Consider the following 20412-nt stretch of genomic DNA (forward strand, 5'->3'; position numbering starts at 1 on the left):
GGTTAACAGCTGCCTCAAGTGACCCTGAAAGTTTGACTCTCAGCTGTCTTCATCCTTCTCCTTATAACACACACTCATATAAATTCACAGCTTCCCCACCCCTTGAAACCGACACTTAAATTTCGAATGCCCCTTTTGCATCGTTAGGTAGCAACCAATGAGCCTTATTGGTTGGCTTGAGTTCTGTTCCTGAATTTGTTACGATAATCACAAATATCCTACATTTAAATTCATTATTTAATTTATTTGTAATAGTTTATGACCATTTGGAGCACAAGCTCTGACACCATTTTGGTGCTGGTTATAAAGGGTAACAAAAAGGGCTTAGCATTGCCCCCCACCAAGAAAATCCAGAAGTAGGTCAAGAGGTTGGGGGGTTTTAATGATTCGGAAATTTGTAGGGATGTTTTTCCAGTGACCCTCTGAAAGATGTCTGTATAATCGGTGTCCAATCCTCACTTATCTGATGTAACAGCGTTTTACTCTGATAAACCTGCTCTGGGATCAGCGGTTTGGAGGACATAAGAATAAGATAAGATCTGCCCAGATGTACATTTCAGCAGTGCTTCCTTGCAGCCGTACAAAACAGATGTGCTGTTTAATGAGCGAACGAATATAGGAGGAAATAGTTTAATGGACAGATAAAATGTCACAGTGAAATTTAATGTTCCTGTTTGGCACTAATGCCACACAGTCGCACGGTTCCCAATCGCAACAATCCCTGCTCATGAAACAATCTTAAAGGAATTATCATCCAAGTTCATGAAGGTATAGTTTTACACTGTGCCAAATATAAAGTGCTTAACACTTAAGAGGTCTCTTATAATTCTTATCCAAACTTGAAGTTTAATGTGCTTGTAGTTTCCACTTATGTAACACTCTGAGCCAAAGGCCCTCCTGTTTTCAGAGTTCTCCGGTTGCTTTATGAAGCACCGAACAACTCTCGAGATTTACAGCGCCTCTGGGATTTTGAAATGGCCCATATGTTGAAGATGGTGGGATGGCCCATATGCTGAAGTAGCTTTGGTGGGTTTAGAGAGAAATCTAAAAATAAAGCCGTCTCTTTTAGATTGATGGGTATTTGGTTTTTTATGTGTGCTACTATGCAGAGATACAGCATTGCGTTTTCTGCTGTCATTATTAACTAGTTTTATATGATTTATGAAAATTATATGTCATTCTGCAAGTCTTCTTAATGTTGGGAACACAAATGTTTATCTTTCTCATTTGTGATGTAAGGTCAGCGCGTCATCTACGCCGCAGTGATTTACTCTCAGATCAGCCTAAATACCTCAATGGATCTTGCGGTCGTGATGTCATTATGCAGTCTGATTTTACCGCATGGGATGTTCTCCAGTGACTCTGTTTTTTTTTTTTTTTTTTGAGACAGGAACTAGATGTTAGAGATTTTCTCTGAATGAGTGCTAGGGCTGCACGATATTGAAATAAGCTGCATAATACAATAATGCTAATTTTGTAAAATCAAGTTGAATTCTAATAAATTCTATTAAAAAATAAAAATGATATACAACATACATGTTTCACTTTTTTTTTTTAGAAACTCTTTCTTTCTTTTTCTCACATTTGTCTATTTTTGTCTGCATCGATCTAAAACTCTGCATAATTTTTTTAAGTATTAAAATCATTTTGCTATTGCAAAACATTGCGATATACGCATTGCGGTATTCTTTAGGTTTCGGTATTTCTTGTTGCCCTAATGAGCGCGTTTCGTGCCAGTTACGAGAATTTGTGAGGCAGATTAATCCTTTAGTGCTAAATCATTCCCATTCCTTCCCATTTTCTTTTAGTTCTCCCAAAGTAAATAAGTGGGTTTTAAAGGAAAACACCACAGTTTTCAATATTTTACTATGTTCTTACCTCAACTTGGACGAAGTAATACATACCTATCTTTATTCAATGCGTGCACTTCATCTTTGCACAGCGTGTTGTGAATGTGTTAGCATTAAGCCTAGCCCCATTCATTCCATAGGATCCAAACAGGGATAAATTTAGAAGCCACCAAACACTTCCATGTTTTTCCTATTTAAAGAGTGTTACATGAGTAGTTAGATGAGTAAGTATGGTGGCACAAAATAAAACGTAGTGATTTTTAAGTGAATAAAAAATAAGAACTATATTGTATGGCGGAAGAGCACTATGTTTGCAGCACTTCAACCTCTGGCACAGTAACATAATCAAGTGCTGCCAACTAAGTGCTAAGCGCCATACAGTACTTAGTTGTGTAACTACTCATGTAACAGTCTTTAAATAGGGAAAACATGGAAGTGTTTGGTGGCTTCTATATTCATCCCTGTTTGGATCCTAAGAAATTAATGGGGCTAGGCTCAATGCTAACACATTCACGGCGCGCTGTGCAAAGATAAAGTTCACCCATTGAAAAAAGATAGGTATGTATTAATTTGTCTAAGTTGAGGTAAGAACATAGTAAAATAGCAAAAAACTGTGGTGCTTTCCTTTAAAAAATAAGGTCAGGTTGAGGTGACAAGAAGACTCATAAAAGGTGTAATAGGTGTATTCCCACTCCCTCATAAACCCCAACCCATTTCCAGCATCCAGCTCAAAATTCACCTTGGATTGTCTGCTTTTGCAGAATCATTTTATCTGTGCTTGGCATCTGTGGGTAAGCTTTTACATGAGCTCTGGTATTCGAAAGGGGATGGATGTGTGGAAGGCTTAAGCTCTCGTTTCTGCCGGCTCTTTGCCACCCACAACTGCAAACCGTATTGCATTACCTTTTCTGCAGGGTGTGATGTGAATTAGTGTTGGCAGGAACGAGGAGCTATGAAAAGCATGCACTCAGTCAGTCTCTTCTGCCATGAGAGGGCCCATTGTGAAAGCACAGTGCCAATGGGAAATGGACTGCGTGCCCAGTAGCTAGGCCTGGTCTGGTTGGTGCTTTGCCAACTTAGGCGGCCAAAAATTGTTTGGGTTTCAAGGCGATGAGAGGAGAGTATAAGGATTTCTACTATTCCTTCTACTAATATTGTTTGGCTCTTTAGTACCAAAGTAGAGACCCACTTTTTCAATTCATATATCTTGCAGTATTAACAGAAGTTGACTACAGAATCCTAAAGAGAGTCCATAAAGCAAACCATTTCGTTTTAGGCTGCGTCTCAAATCAGCTTTCTTGTTCAGTAGTCAGGGCACTGATCAGGGAGTCAGACATTTTAAAGGGCAGTCTCAGTCGCAGAATCCTTCCAATGCACTGGAATTACCTAAAAATTCCTGCAATGCAAAAACCAATGAGCATCGGTGGTCCCAATGTTCCCTTAACGGAAATCACATTACATTTTCTGAAGCTCTCCAACCGAAATTGTGCGAACCAACTCAATAAACTTCATGAAACGTGACATAACTTTTAAAAAGATAAATGTTTGTTTTAATATAAACACAGATTGCTAGACAGGAAGGAAACACAAAACCTAATATTTAAATATAAATTATTAATAATTTAATTAATTAATAATTATTAATAATAAAAATGTATGCATGGATATGTACAAGAATAATGAAGTGTTTTTCATAATATACTTTAAGAAATGTTTTAAAAATTAAGTCAGAGAGATTTTTTTGCCAGTTGTTGATGTCAGGTTTTGCCAGATGTTGATGAACAACAGCTGTGAATTATAACAACGCGCTTAAGCAGTCAAGTCACAGGAAAATAAGTGAACAATGTCCCAATGGGAAGTGAGCTAGGGTTCTTACCAGTGCCCGAACCTGAGTACGATATTGCCTACTGATTCACGACCTCGGGAGCTAGGGAGCAGATTGAGACACACCCCAAGGTTACTTCTCTTTATGTTGGTTAAAGTCATAGATGTCAACCTGACATTTCCCATGAAATCAGACCTGACAGCTCAAATTATAATTGGACATTTGTTCATAAAAAGACGGATTGCAGCTTTATGAAGGCACTCAGTTCTAAAGTGCAGAAGTGCAAAATTTGATACACTATCAAAATGCAGGTATGAATCTAACCCAATACTTTGTAATTTAACCTACGCTTTGTTGTTTTACGATTGCCCCCCTCCCTACTCCCCCAGATGCCTGGACTCACACTGTACTTTTATCGATCCGAGCACGGGCACGCTTTCATCATTAGGATGCAAAAAGCAGAAAGAAAAGCTCTCTCTTAACACTGGAACCCATCGTAATGTTAAGTCTGTGTTTTTTGTTCAGAGTCGTTTGGTGCGCGATGACACACAGCCCTCTCACATGTCTATCACATTGCTTAGTTGATCTGACGCGTGTGCAGTAGGGCTGCAACGATTAATCGCGTGTCCCATTAAAAATGCCTCTGAAATCAATTTAGAATCGATTTTGAATCCGTTCTGTGTTTCATGCACAGCTTGTGCGTGTACTACGGCGTTTTGTCAGTAGGAAGTCCTTATCCATCTAAAATCATTATGAGTCGGAGTCATTTATAACGTGCATTTAAAAAAGCAACATTCGTTAGACAAAATCATTCAAAATATTCTTTATTATTATGAAAATACCTGAAACAATTTGTAGAACAGCAATATAAATATTTCTATAGACATTTCCTGGAATACCGTTTGTAATGCTACTTCTTCTGTGCCACAAAGGGAGTTTCTGCACGAGAGCGCCCCCTGGCTTTGGGATGTGCCGGGATTTCACCGTAATTTATTAAAATTCATTCATTGAGAAAACGCACATTTGCACGATTGATCGTTGCAGCCCTAGTGTGCAGCGTAGTTATTCATGTAACCCTGCTGTGGGAATCATAAGGTTTTAACGAGGGTAGATGGAGGCGAGTGGTCGCGCAATTGAAGTCTCTCCTTTTAAAACGCGCTTTGACGCAATTGCGCTCACACTACAGCCTTTCGCGCCCCAGCCCAAGTGAGCCGTGCCCCAGCCCACCTCTGCAAGTGGGCCCGGGCGCGTGTAATAAAACCATGCCCGGGTGTGGCACAGGCATCACGCTAGTCAAACGTACCAGGCTTTGGGGGTCAAATGCACCCGAGCGCGGTTTGGATAGTGTGAGTGCACCCTAACAGAAAACATGACTTAACTTTAAACAAGACAACGTTCCATTGCTACTACTACAGCATAAATGTATCTTAGGTGTGAGCCAATAATATAAAGAGGGCACACAAAAAAATGCTAAGAGTTACGCATGGTTAAGTAAAATTTGGACAAACCCCACTGATGGGTTTAAATTCAGTTTCCAACCCCTAGTTTAGTAAAATATGGACATTTTCCAGGATAATGTAACCCAGTGGTTGGGTTTGTCCATATTGTAAACAACCAATGGTTGAAACAACACAACATTTTTGGAATGCAGGATAAGCGTGTGAAATCTAACTACTGTATGTTAGTAAAATTTCCACACGGTAATATTTATTATGATCCTGGCAAAGCTACCCAGACTGCAAAAGCTGTGGGTCCAGATGTCAGGCCTGCAGCAACACTAAACCATGTGCCATGCAATGTGACCCATCTGTGAAATGCAAGCTAAAGTCTCATCATTTTGGAGCATCAAGATATCAAGGTTAAATTTTCACAAAATGTTGTTTTACATATTGTAGGATCACAAAAAATGGCTATAGCTGTTTTCACAGGCTTGGGTCTGTTGTGTGAACCGAAGTGATGGGAACAAATCTTGCTGTGACTTCTAACCCTGCTGCTCGGAGGCCCAGCAAATGGGATTTGTAAGAGACAATGCACCGTATCGATATAAAGCTTGGTTTTTACACTCCTAAAATGCGTTTAGCCAGCATTCTTTGGTAAAATCATGAGCTAAAGACCCCTGCTATTGAGAACGCGAGTCAGGATTAAGCTTGCTTTTCAGAAAATGGCTTTTGTATGGGTGCGGTTAATGCTGGAGGAACAGCCCGCTCTCTTTTCTCCGTCTCCATCTGTGTCACTTCATTTCACTTTTTCCGTCATGTCTGAGCGAGCGTGTCTGTCTCCTTTTTATATTTGGTTCCCCTTTTGTAAACTCCCTCGCGACACTCCGGCACCTGTTTTCCTCGCTGAGGCATTAATTTATCACTGAATTATTACTCTAAATCCCACAATGTGTCTGCCACTCTGACATGTCCTGACTGGGCAGTTTCCATGGCAACCAAACCCTTCTATCCAAAAGCAATTTAACCTGCGCTTCGGCGCGTATGACGCCTCCGCCCGTTAACGGTCGGCCCAATGAATATTTTAGTCAGTAAATATTATACAGCAATATCACGCTGTGTTTAAGAGGCGGGGGTGAGATAACTGACCATGAGCAAAAAATCTTCTTTTGTTGAACGCTGATCGTCCCTCATGATGGAGGTCAGAAAGGCCTTGCGGCTTTGTGATGAAGTTAATGCGGACGAAACAGGCCTGCTATGCTCATCAGCGAGTAAGCAGGGCAGAGAGGTGAAATGTACACCGTGTTCCTCTCTCTCTCTCTCTGTCTTTCTCTCTTTCTCTCTTTGTATGAATAGGAACTATTTCCAGACTTTTATTTTACTCATTTTTTGCCATGAGACCGAATCCTTCTTGCTAAATAAAATGCAGGATGTTATTTAAATTTGCACATGCAGAAACTTGAGGCAAGAGGAAATCTGTATCTCTGTACATTCTCAATGAAACCGATGGGTTGAGAAGATAAAATCTTGCTGCTTTTACCAGATGAGGCAATGAAATCATATCTGGTAGGCACACAGACACATTTGCTTTATTCTAAAGCATAGTGAGCAGAAAGCCCATTCATTTTTCCCATAGACTTTTGGATTATCGCTAAATCTAAGGTTCGTGTTTAACAAAGGTTTATGACACTTACATGTTTTGTCCATTTTTTTGTTTTGTTGTGTTTGCTGCATTTATAAAGTGTGCTTGCCTTTCACTTTATGCTGCTTGCTATTTGATCGTGTCATCGAAGCGTCACTGTTTTGTAAAAAAAAATGTGTCTTTTCACTTCTGCCAAAAATGTTTTAACTCAATTTTTTTGCAGGCTATTTTTGAAGAATAATTTTAAAAAAGTTTTTTGATTTTTCAGCCAAAGTTTTCTGGTTGCCGATCATTCGGGGCATCCCTATTTAGAAACAAATTTAATTTATTCAAGTGGAAATGTACTGTTGATGTCCAGTCCTTAACTAAAGTAAAAGATAACTTTAATCTGTTTGGATAAAGCCATCTGTACTACTCTCTAAAATATGCTGGGTTATTTTTAACCCAGTGTTTGGTCAAAAAGGGACAAGCCCTCCGAATTTTTTTTTAGATTTGACCCAACAATGCATCCAACCCAGCATCTTGGGACAACCAAGGATAAGTTAAATTACAACCGATTGGGTTGGTTTTGTCTCTTTTTGACCCAACGCTGGGTTGAAAATAACCCAGCATTTTTTAGAGTGAATGGACTTAACATGCCTCACATTTTACTTATTATCCTGCTGAATGAACTCAAGTTATTAGGTGATAATGATATTTGCCATAGACATAATAAAGTTAGACCCTTTAGACTAATAAGATTTAACTTTTTCGTTTCACTCCAGCCGAGGCTCATGTCTCCATTTAAAAGGTGAAAATCAAATCCAAAGGAAGAATGACTGCGTTTTCCTGTCCATATGCACTTCTGCTTTTATTACAGACTTGAATGTACTGTATCAGCCTTTCTGAGTGCATGACGGCAATAAATCGTCGCCAATTGTGCATTAATTGATGGCTTAATCTTTGCTAGGTAAAGACTGCCATGTCTTCAGGGACTTAAGAATTGAAATCTTGGTTTTAATGCTGATTATTTATAGAAAGATTAAATAAAGAGGAGTCATTTGTCAAGAGGATTTAAAAAAATTGGCAACCCTCTGGCTTAACTCTACAACCTCCCAGAAAGTAATACGGTGTCGGCTGAGTCACGATATCCATGCGCTTATGTGGAAGCACTCGAGGATGAATTGTGTTGCCAGCGTTATTGTCTGACGCTGTGGTGCTCCAGCATTACCTTTTATGCGTTTGCCAAAAACGTTCATGCTAACGTTTTCATTTTCTTTTGAAGTGGAAGAGCGCTGCCTTTCTCTCAAGGGATGGATGAGCACTGTACATGCGTTCCTTTGTTGTCTGTATTGTAATCGGGTGTTTCAGAAGCTGGTGCGTAACGCTGATTCTTGGCACGTGCCCCTTGTTCTTTCTCCTGTTGAAAGTGGATCTTCACAGAGTCAAAGATTAAACAATGAAAGGTCAATAGTATCATGACGGGAATGACTTAACATGAGTGGTCTTAGCAGGCAGACTCCATTACTTAAAGTTAATTTACCCTCTTATTTTATTATTTAATAGTTTTTTTTCTGATCATGACGAATTGTTAAATGGTAGTTGGCCTTATTATTTAACTCCTTAGGCTGGTCACACATGTGAATATTTTAAGCACGATTTGAACACTCGGCGATCGAAAGGCGGAGTGACCCAATAAGTGTTTTACCGCAGCCAATTTTTTATCAAAAAACATCCAGTGTGTGTTGTCATTGCGATTATTTTGCTGCTAAAATAGTCCAGTGTGTCCCAGGCCTTAGTTTCTTAACTGCAACATTTTTGTCTTTTGATTTTTTTAATTACACATTTGACGTGCAGTTTGTATTGTGATGAAACATAAATCATGTTGTGTATACTTCACACTGTCCGATCTGCAAACAATATTTTTCTTCATCTGTCTGTTATTATTCTCGCATGAACTTCCAAAGTCTTTGCTTTGTTGCTTTTCATTTGTTCTCTCCATCTCTTTCTCTCACTCTCCTCTCTCTTCCTCTCTTTTGTAGCTATTTTCTTGTTGTTCTGTCATTAATGTTCCCACAACCATGTTTGATCCATTTGTGGTGGAAGAAAACTATGCTCGGGTTTGTGTGTGCGAGTAAAAGTAATGTATGGTTACTGTGCACTGTGGTTGTTAAAAGGGTCACATCTGGGAATACTGGCCTAGCTCTTAGTAAAGTAGACAAACAAAAATGTGAACAGCCATAGATGAAGGTTATTAATGATGGCTGTGACTTGTGTTTGTTGTTTTTGCCAATATCACATCTCTAGGGCCAATACAGAAAAAAAATGTATTTCTTGTGCACACAGCAGATTCTTCAGCTTTTTAAATGAGTGCGTTACTATCCAGAGAGTTTGCAAATGTTGCCATTACATAGAAATTAAAAAAATGTTAATAAGGCACTTCAAAGTAAACTTTGAACGTTTATATGCACCCTTAGCCGGCTTTTAAAATAAGGCAGTTGTGTTTTCCCGCACCCCATCACCGCAGTGTTATGAAAGCAGTCAAATAGTTTTCTTTCCGCATCACTTGCCATGGAAAAAGTTAAATTTCAAGGAAATTGAAAGTGATTTACTGTAAATCTCTGTTATTTTGGTAAGCTGCCATTGATGTGGGTTATAGTGACTGATGAAAGCAGGTAATGTAGCCGCTGTGATTACCAGCCATCATCTCCTGCAGGATTATGCTAATCGGGTGAATTATGATCCTCTCTAGCATGATGATGTCAGCCCGCACCTCTGTGAATGAGTTGAATGCAATCTACATATGTAACTGTTTAAATCATCAGGGTGGAAGTGAGCTAAATTAATGAGCTTGCTTTTTATTCATTTCATCTTTAGTTTTGTGATTTTTGGTGCATATGCAGGTGCACACAGAAAGCACGGTTTATCTTTACCAAATAGAGCTCCATTAAGGGGGCGTATACACCAATTTATACGCGGCTGAAAGCGGCAGGCGGACGCCGACTGTGGGCGCTTGCCAGCGTTTCTTCAGCTATCATTCGTTGTACGTAGGGCTGTCACGATTCTCCAAATCCTCAATTTGATTACATTTTCGACTCTAAGGTCACATTCGATTCAATTCTCGGTTTTTACTTTTTTTTTAAACAGTTTGCTATGTCATTTTTAGACTTTTATGAAATATAATATCTGACCTTGAACCCGGAGATGCCCTGCCATGTTTGTCGTGCTGCCAGTGGAAACATATGGTACACGCTAGGGATGCTAAACAATTAATCGCGATTAATCGTTAGCAGAATAAAAGTTTTTGTTTACATCATATATGTGTGTGAACTGTGTATAATAAATTTGTATAAATAAATGTACACACATGCATGTATATGTTTTAGAAATGTTTACATGTGTATATACATTTGTATATTTATATATAATTTATATTATATATAAATATACATACTTAATATATACATTTTTTTCTTAAAATTATACATGAATGTGTTCATATTTATATATATATATATACATATTTATTATACACAGTTTACACACATATGTGATGTAAACAAAAACTTTTATTCTGCTAACGATTAATCGCGATTAATTGTTTAGCATCCCTAGTACACGCACATACCTGATAAAACAAAACTTCCTGTCAGATCTGTCAGTACTTTGCACCTTTAAAACGCCCTTTTATTACCGTCAGACAAGATTGTGTGACTATACAACAATAAGTCATGTTTAAATGCTGTTTTCATAACTCTTAAGCAACTAAAAAAAGTTGTTGTGAAACAGATTTCAGTTCAAAGAAATGACCGGTCCTGGCACAGATGCCACCCTGCTGTGCACACGTGCGTGCTCTTTTCTGAATGAGTTCAGCTGAAGGCGGGAGGCGCTGGCTGTTTTTTTGTTTTCCATGTAAAGAGCAGCTCGCGTGGTGTCTCCTGCATCTGCCATGCTATCTTTTGACTGGCTGTAGCTAGCGAAGTTAGAGGAAAACAGATTGACTCGCAGCACTCAACGCGTGTGTTTTTTCCACTTGGCAAGCCGACCGGACGTGACATGGGGGCGTGGCAGCATAGACAATAAAATTTTTGAGGTTGTGACTTAATTTCGGCCGCGCCGTTCTTAAAAATCGAACACATTGTTTTCTATGACGCCCCATTCAGACAGCTAGCGACCCGCAGTAGCAGAGCGACCCGATCTTATTCATTTCAATGGAAACCGGGTGACTTCCGGCGACATGAGCGAAAGGGACCGTTGCCGGATGTATGGGAGTGTCCAGCGACGCGAGAAAGTTAAGAAAAGTTTAACTTTATGCAAATGTCGAGCGAATTTCGGGAGCGAGTACCAATGAGAACAAAGCAGTGGAGTTCACGTCATCCTTCTCGCGTCAGTTACTGCCGTGGATGGTACTCATGTGTTTATGACAAGCAGATTTAGAAACGCCTCATTGAAAGAGACGGGTGACACACAGCGATAACGTTGCTGGCTGTCTGAACGAGGGGTGAGTGTACGCACACCGGCGTCGACAGGTGGCGCCTGTCTGCGGCGCCCAGCTACGACTCAGGAAGTTGCTCAAATCCCTGTCGCGCCACTTACATAGTATAACATTAAATAACATCATATTAGTCCCAAATTATGATTAACATTGGCTGCTAACGTATATTTAGCATTTTGAAGGAGACGCTATCTGACCAAGCTTGCGCTATTTAGTGTGCACTTCCAGTTCTACGATACCTCCGAGTTGTCCTAGACGCAACTCGACGTGGCGCTGAGCTGCGCGTCCAGTGTGCAACCCCCTTTAGTTGTACGATGCGCTGGTTGGTTGTTGTGGTATTTGTCCCGCCCCTCCTCCACTGCTACTAGACGGTTGAGTAAAAAGTGACAATGACGAGCTGAGTGTTTAACATTTTTCAACTCTGGGCGCGGACAGAACCGGCCAGCTGCTGGCGTTTTTGAAAAGCACGACGCTTCCATTGGAAACAATTAAAAACATATGCCCAGGCGATAACGCTTTGGTGTACACGCCCCCTTATTTGCGTGACTATATACATTTATTTGTGTGACTATACATTTTTCCGTTTAATACTAACAAGACAAGTTCATGTGGGTTTCTTTTGGGAACTCTGTGACCTCTTAAACATGTCAACATTCATCACTGTACATGTCCTTCCTTAATTGCAGTTTTCATTAGTTTAAGACACCTTGTGTTTTAGTCTTAAAAAACTGATGGAAAGCCGTTGACACGGTTGATCTTGGATCCGTCTTTCATTTCATATTACCTGTCACCCTCATCCCCTCACTCACATGGCCTGCGGCTCGCCTTTGTTTCCACCTGGCCTCTCTTACAACTCAATATCGACAGTCCGAGCCCAAACACACAGCTGCGTCAGATGCACAGGTGCAGGAGGAGTGTTGTTACTTGAGACCGCCTCGGCTCGTGGTCTTTAACCTGACTGATTTGCAGCAGGGACCAGTAATGTTTTAGATGTTATACAGAGCAAGATATTTGGGCGTTTGAGTGAGTAACTAACAGGATTGTTGACACTGGCAGCGCTGCTGGTTTGTTTTGGAGCTGTTTTCTGGACACAACCTTTCAACCCACAGAAACAGACGAAAACTTTTCGACTGCACATTAACTTTCAAATATTCTTCAGGGGGAAATAATTTCATCACCTATGCATTAATGACTGTGCTGAAAATGGGGGAACTTTAGACCTTTCAACTGCTCTCTTCATCTGTGTTTCATTTTTCACTGTTAATTTAACATGTACATTTAATTTAAGCAAGAAAAAAATAATCTTGTGCCTACACTAGGTAATATATGTGACCCTGACTGGGAATTTTCATTTCATTCAAACACACTTTGACTGCATGTAAAAAAATTCCACTTAAATACAAAGAAATTTATAGCATATCGACATTCATCCCAAAATTACAGAGATATAAATTTTGGTCATTATTGCCCAGCCTTGCTTAACTGCTGAATTATCTTTATTCCAATTTTTCACAGTTGATATTAAGGTGTGATTCAAGGTTTGGCAATGTAATCTCTTAAATAAATCTATTATCAGTCCCTAGTTTCTGTCAAAATCCACAATTCATGTCTATAAAACCTCTCTCAGATACCTGAAAAAAGTACAGTTTTGTTGAATCATTCATGTCCGTAGTACCTGCGTTTCATGCGGTACATGTTTCACATCAGTCAGCCGCAGTTACTGTAGTTTACTTTCACAGTCGCCTTTTATCCCTTACACCTTCACAAGTCCACATCCTGAATAATTTACCAGGTTCGTTCTCGCCGGCAGAGGATGAATGCGGCAGCCGCGAGACTACACACAAGCGAACGTCTTTGTCGAGCGAGCGTTTAATCGTTGGCTTTTTAGCCCGTGCGCTGCGGTTTGAGAGGCAGCACAAAGAAACGCCGCTTCCCTCGAATTTCGTCAGATGCTCAGATGTCTCTTTAAAGTCGAATCGGGCCTGTAGCTGTTTGATTCTGGCCCTCGCTTCATTTCCAACCGTCTCGTCTCAGCTGCAGCTAGCACTTAATTCATTTCGCCACATTTGCAAGTCTCTTTATTCTTCAGAGGTAGTGGAAGCCGTTTAAACTAGCCCGCTTGTTTTGTAGTCTATATTTAAGCCTCACAAGTTAGTTTTTGTAAGTATGAGAAGTTAGTGACTGCATCACTGATAGTTAAGAAGACAATTGATTTTAAAAAAGATTATTGGAGCTTAAATGACCTTTACATTTTGTATGTGGAGCGACAGCATTACATAATCCCTCTAAACTTTTTTTGGGGGGGCCAAAACCACATTAAGTTTCTTTTTTCTAAGTCTCGGTCAATATCTTTGCTTTTTCTGTTTGTAGATGAAACTATGGAACAAGTACAAAGTGACCAGTATTCCCTCTTTGGTGTTCATCGACGCAGCTACGGGGAAGGTGGTATGTCGAAATGGTCTGCTGGTGGTGCGAGATGACCCAAAAGGTACCGGTTTTCCTTTTCTTCTCCATTCAGTTTATCTGTATAACACATTTCAGATTTACAAGCCCAATGCATAACTGATTGAAAGATTGATAGGTATTCAGACTGTTGATTCAAGATGAGCATGTCAGGGTGTGGATGGAGAAACGGAATCGACTGGATTTATAAAATGATCATGAAAAATGGAAACAAGATTTACCAAAAGCTTTCAGCATACACAGATCCAGTCCAGCATGATTAAAAGCAGGCTATGGGGGTTTAGTTATATAGTATGCCTGGCAAAAGAGTCATTAGTTAATATTTAAGTTAAAGGGGCCATGTCATAAGGCTTTTTTAAGATGTCAAATAAATCTTTGGTGTCCCCAGAGCACATATGGGAAGTTTTAGATCAAAATACCATATAAATAATTTATTATAACATGTTAAAATTGCCACTTTGTAGGTGTGTGCAAAAATGTGCAGTTTTGGGGTGTGTCCTTTAAAATGCAAATGAGCAGATGAAGTGCAAACACTGATCACAATGATGGTGGTTTGTTGAAATTGAAACTCAATTGTGCTGTGAATTATTTTCTCTCGTTCTCTCTCTCTGCACTAAATGGGAGTGCTGTTGTTGGAAAGTGCAGATTAAGGGGTGGTATTATTATAATAAGAGCTCCTTATGACATCCGATAACTTTGCCTTGTTTTATCCTAGATGTCTAACTTGGTTTAACTTGGTATCCCATTGCATGACTGTCCTTCAATCCCCTTCACCTATCTAAACAGTAACCGTATTTGAATACCTCTTTGCATTCGATAGCACACGGCTCCTTGATTTTTGACAGTTCGTGATGCAATGTGCCATGGAATCAGCATGACAGTTGTTCCTCCCCCTTCCCAGCTTAATGGCTCCCCGTCAGAACTGGGAACAAATTAAGTCTGTGGTTCATGAAGCACAACTTCCACTGAAAAACACTGGCACGCAGATTGATGACTTGACGTGATGACACGGAGGCTTAACTGGGAGTTTTTGTTTAAAAGCGTGTGAGAACAGAATATGCGGCATGCGTGTGGGATTGTGTTTGCATGTGAACATGTAAACATTTGTCAGTACAGGAGATGGTTCAGAAGCCGCAGTGTAAATGGGCCTCTGGCTGAATGTGTGGGAGTTTAAAACCACAGCAGCAACAACTCTTTGTGCTTTGTGCCCAATTCAGCTAATGAACCATATAACAAAGAACCATCCTTATATAAAGACCTCTCTTGATCCTCTTTTGAGCCTTCAGCGTTGGACCTGAAACAATGGGTGTGTCTCAATCCCATTGTCAAGTGCACTGAGACATGTCTTCTGTAGAAATTCCCAAAACGCACCATTAAGTAGTATTTTTGTCTTGTTTATAGTAAAAAAATTAAAAAAATTAAATTAAGATGTATTTTCCTGATATGCAAAATCACCTAGGAAAATAAGTCTAGTTTTTAGGCCAAAAATATAAACTTTAAGTAAAGTAGTGCTTAAAGCAAAAATTTCTGCCAATGGAATAAGAAAAAATTTCTTGAAATAAGTTTACTTTTTTCATAAACGCGTAATTCAAGAAAATTTTTCCTATTCAATTGGCAGATTTTTTATGCTTGTATTAAGCAAAAATTCGCTTAAATTTGATATTTTTTGTCTAAAAACTAGAATTATTTTCCTAGATCATTTTGCTTATCAAGAAAACACATCTTTATTTAATAATTTTTAGATCTTTTTACTGAAAACAAGACAAAACAAATATAAAATATTAAAAGAAAGTCATTTTATGCAGTGCTTAAACCCTTTACATTTTAATTTTCTCTCTTTTTATTAATATACAAACAGAAAATACAGGAAAAATGTACACATCAGTTATCCGCAAGTGATTTGTGGTGACAAGTGGCCAAGATGGCGACGGCAGGCTCCGCCAACTACTGGCTTAAAAAAAGCTCTTCACAAACCTATAAGTGACGTTACGGACACTACCTCCATATTTCTTGACGCGCGTCTAGAGTTCTCGCGGCGCGAATGAGGCGATTCAGCCTCATTCGCATGTTGCCGCGGGAAACGCGCAAGTTGAAAAATTTTAACTTTGGCGGAAAAACGCACCGCGTTAACCAATCAGGAGCTTGCTCTAGTAGTGACGTGATTTCAGAAAGCGATCGGGGTCGCAAAAGCCCCTCCCATGATGCGAATTTCTGCGTGAAAGTCTCGAAAACTAGAATTTCACGCGTCTTTCACACATGAATGAAGCGAGTAACCTCAGACTGTTCAAGTGGCAAACTACATGCAGAAGAAGCGATTTTGACGCCTCAAACACGGCTGGTGTGAACACAGTTACAGTCTCTGACTTGTTGCATTTGAATTATGTTGCATTCTCACCGTTTCCACAAGGGGTGCTGTGGCATGCATTCATTTTTCTTCTATAGTCTGTGTTTCTCGTTCAGGTTTGAAATTCATTTTGCTAAATCTTTTAAACACGATTCTTCATCCATTTCGTTAGAAACAAACAGAACAAACGTTGCCCGGCGTTACATCTGGTGCATTGTGGGAAACGGATTATAACCAGAATTTACATCTGCTCCCATTGGCGACAGTCGTTTGTTTTAGTTTGTTATGCCATGTGCTTTTGGCATACAGAGGCACAAGTGGATTATAAATATATGAATGACACATGCATGTGCCGGCAGTGAATGGAGGATTGTGTGACAGTAATGATAGTCATGCCTCTGTTCTTGTCGTGTCCCGCAGGTCTGGAGTTCCCCTGGGGGCCGAAGCCCTTTGCGGAGGTGGTGGCTGGACCCTTGCTCAGGAACAACCGACAGACAGCAGACAGCAGTGTCCTGGAGGGATCCTACGTGGGGGTTTACTTCTCTGCACATTGGGTGAGTTCAACGTGTGTGTGTGTTTCCAACCTAGCCATCATTTGTATACAAAAACGTCTGCCAAACGTTTCGGGTATGGTATTGTGCTTTTGGATTGTGGTATGCTCCTGTTTAGATTGGGTTTGTTAAATCTGTATATGTGTGTGTGTTTAGAGACATACCAATTGTCGTGGCTCTCCTCCAAAATGGCAGCGGTAGATCAGGCTGATAGCAATCCAGTGATGGGCAAGGGTGTTACTGTGGGCACCACTGTTTCTTTTGGGCTTCCCACCATATGAAAACTTTTCCACAGACACCCTGTTATTTCCCACTATAAAAGTCATTTCCTCACCCTGTAAACTCAGGCCAACACATGACGCACTCGTTCACATTGACAGTGAAACCGTTTCTTGACTAGCAACGTTTAGATTTAGATTCAGCCGTCCCAGGGCACTGCCTGTGCCAGCCCACAGCGGCACGATCTTGTTTTTCCAGTCTCCTCTGTTTCCAAACCAGACAAATTGTAAAGATGAGCCATAAAACCAGGCTATATATTTCAGTTTATTGTTCCAGGACCACATTCCTTACTCCTAACCAGCGTAAAGCGAAGCTCTATTAAAGTTACATTAAAATGCAAATGGGTGCCAGTAGGGTGGTATTGTTATGCCGTTGATTTAGTTAAGCTTTGTTTTCCCCATTTTAAACACAACCTCGGATAACCTCAGGGAAAAAGGGGAATGCCTTGTAGCTTTGTGGCTTTGTACAGAGAGCCATTGTCCTCTTTTTTAGAGACATACACAAACATACAGAGCTAAAGAAAAGATAACAGCTGAATTTTAGTCAGGGTCTTGTTAGGAGGACTGCCTACAGACTGAAATCTGATTGGATGCCGGATAAGTGAGATACGTCAATGGCCCTACCACGTTAATTTTTTGCCTATGATTGCCGCTATATGTGCCACCCTGCCTGTGAAAACCCGCTAAAGAAGTATTTTTGTGATTACCTTCATAATGTAAAGACTGAAATCAATATAAACATAATGGTCACATATGAATGAGCTGTTAATTTAATTCAGACTTTATGGCAATATTCAGCAATGGTTATGCAAGATAAGAGTCTCTTAAAGAGCGCAGAGTGAAGCATCTCGACTATGTGTAGCACTGGAAAGCCATTAAAGAAAGGATGAGTATGTTTAAAAGCTTTTCTAGCCCCTAGTTACATTTGTTATATTTATTTTTTCTTGCCGAACTGCAGGGAGAGCAATATGAAGTGCTCCGGGGCCGCTAAGTGCTGCTGTTTATTATCAGAAATCCTTTAGGAGATCACGTCATTACTTATGTATGCATTTGTGAATGTGTGTGCGTTCTCCCGCAGTGTCCCCCGTGCCGCAGTCTAACCCGAGTGTTGGTGGAATCTTACCGAAAAGTGAAAGAATCAGGACACAAGTTCGAGATTGTGTTCGTCAGTGCTGATAGGTGAGACGCACACATACAAGTTCATGCTTGTACACATGTTATTTTATATGTAGATGATACTTGTAGGTGTCAAACCACCCAAAAACCAGTTCAGCCAGGCACTAAATATGGTAAAATTGTGTTCATTGCAGAAACATGTCGTCTTTATATGTAAATTATCATAATTATAGATTGCGTGATCTACAATGTGTAATTAAAGGAATAATTCACCTATGTTTTTTCATTGTATAGTACGGTACGACTTACTTTTGAAGGGTTTCCACTGTGTACAGTACCTGGGTACTATTTTTAGTACCACCACAGTTGAGGTTCCAAGAGAACATAGCGATACTAAAACGCGATGTGTAACACTGCCGATCACTGATTGGTCGGAGAGAATCGTTACTATTAAGGGCTCGTTATAGTTGTACGTAGGTCCTACGGCGTAGGTTCCGCGTCGGTTTTCATTTATACTTTTGCGTCGTCGTCCGCGTTGACGTGCAAACACACGCGCCTACCGCTGGTAGACAGTATCCACGCGTGTAACCACAGTAGCAGCACGGCCGTCAAAGAAGAAGAAGCTTGGCAAGATTACCCACAGACGAAGAAGAAACAGCAACTTGTGTATGATTTGAGAAGACCAGCAATGATGGAAGTAAATAAGCAGCGACATTTGTTGCAGTTTAAGTTAAATCACTCCCCAACTTGGCTCATCTTTGTTTTCTCGGTCGCAAACGGAAATACATATGACGCCGTTTTTTTACCTGACTGGAGGGGTTCTGGTGGACAAATCACAGGGCTTGCAGTCCACGTAGAACTGACGCGTTGTTAAAAATTTTGCAAAGTGCACTTCAGGCTACGCACAGGCTACGGATAACCTACGGCGTACCTACGGCATAGAGCTTACGCTCGACTATAAATCGGGCTCGGGAGCGCCACTAAATAGGAATTATTTCTCGTGGCTTTCGCACCTCATGCCATTCCATGATTTTATAATGAAATGCCGTCATGTTATCTTTTAATACAGGTCTCAACATGGCGAAGCTATAAAAGCACATTTATTTATATTAACAATTAATAAAAAACATATATATTTTAACCTTATTATTGATACGTTGCATTCCCATGGAAATCAGATACAATGTAGCTTTGAGCACTTTAAATGTTTTTAATGTGTGGTTTTTAGTGGCATCTAGCTGTAAGATTGGGAATTGCAACCAACCTCAATTTTAAAATTGAATGAAAAGCTACATTAGCTGCCACAGGACAAACATGTCATCGTCTGCGAAAACGTAGGAACAAAACGCGTTCTTGTGAACAGTAAAAACAAGGTGGCGACTTCATGTAAGAAAAATTGTGGTGTTTGTCGACAAAAAAGGTTAATTCTAATGTAATTAAAAAAATACAGTACAGTCTTTATACACCACTGATAATATAGTTATACATATTATATCCCATTTTTTGTCAAGAAATCCTACTAAAAGTTACATGTTGCAACTTTAAAGGAAAACACCACCGTTTTTCAATAATTTACGATATTCTTACCTTTACTTAGACAAGTTAATACATACCTATCGTTTTTCAATGCGTGCACTTAATCTTTGTACAGCGCGTCATAAATATGTTTATAAGTATTTAGCCTAGCCCAATTCATTCCTTAGGATCCAAACCGGGATAAATTTAGAAGCCACCAAACACTTCCTTTAAAAATCGCCACTTTTTATTTTGTGCCACCATACTTACTCGTGTAACTACTCATGTAAGAGTCTTTCAATAGGGAAACATGGAAGTGTTTGGTGGCTTCTAAATTCATCCCTGTTTGGATCCTAAGGAATTAATGGGGCTAGGCTAATGCTAACATATTCACAACACGTTGTACAAAGATTAAGTGCACACATTGAAAAAAGATAGGTATGTATTAACTCATCTAACCTGAGGTAAGAACATAGTAAATATTGAAAAACGGTGGTGTTTTCCTTTAAGGTCACAATTTAGCTGCCGTTACCTGGTCTGCATTATGTCTTTAGACAGCACGTGCAAATAAATTATATCACCAGACACGGTTCATTCTTGGTGAATTCCCCCTACACAGGTTTTTCCACACACACACTGTGCTGAGATCTGTTGTGTCTTCTTATGTAGGTCAGAAGAGTCGTTCACACAGTATTTCAGCGAGATGCCGTGGTTGGCGGTTCCATACACAGATGAAGCCAGAAGGTCACGGCTCAACAGACTCTATGGAATCCAAGGTACGTCTGTCAACTTGTTTTGGCTCAGGTGGAAGTGTCTCCAGGAGGAATGTTGTTTGATATAACTGTATGTGGTTGGATGTCACTTTGGCCATCGCTGAGTGCTGCAGAAACCGCCAGGAACTGCAAACTGAGCTGTCAG

At 40.0% G+C, this 20412-nt stretch overlaps 1 protein-coding gene across 1 annotated transcript in view; it reads left to right on the forward strand.

Moving 5' to 3' along the window:
* The window catches only part of nxn (nucleoredoxin), a 63267-nt gene that overhangs the window by 36623 nt on the left and 6232 nt on the right, over positions 1-20412 (forward strand). Inside the window, exons 2-5 of the mRNA XM_065281458.2 lie at positions 13598-13715; positions 16455-16588; positions 17942-18042; positions 20164-20270. Of these exons, the coding sequence (XP_065137530.1) occupies positions 13598-13715; positions 16455-16588; positions 17942-18042; positions 20164-20270 (460 nt within the window). The remainder of the gene's footprint in view (positions 1-13597; positions 13716-16454; positions 16589-17941; positions 18043-20163; positions 20271-20412) is intronic.

The sequence above is a fragment of the Paramisgurnus dabryanus genome, chromosome 8 (genome assembly GCF_030506205.2).
Source record: "Paramisgurnus dabryanus chromosome 8, PD_genome_1.1, whole genome shotgun sequence".
Taxonomy (NCBI): domain Eukaryota; kingdom Metazoa; phylum Chordata; class Actinopteri; order Cypriniformes; family Cobitidae; genus Paramisgurnus; species Paramisgurnus dabryanus.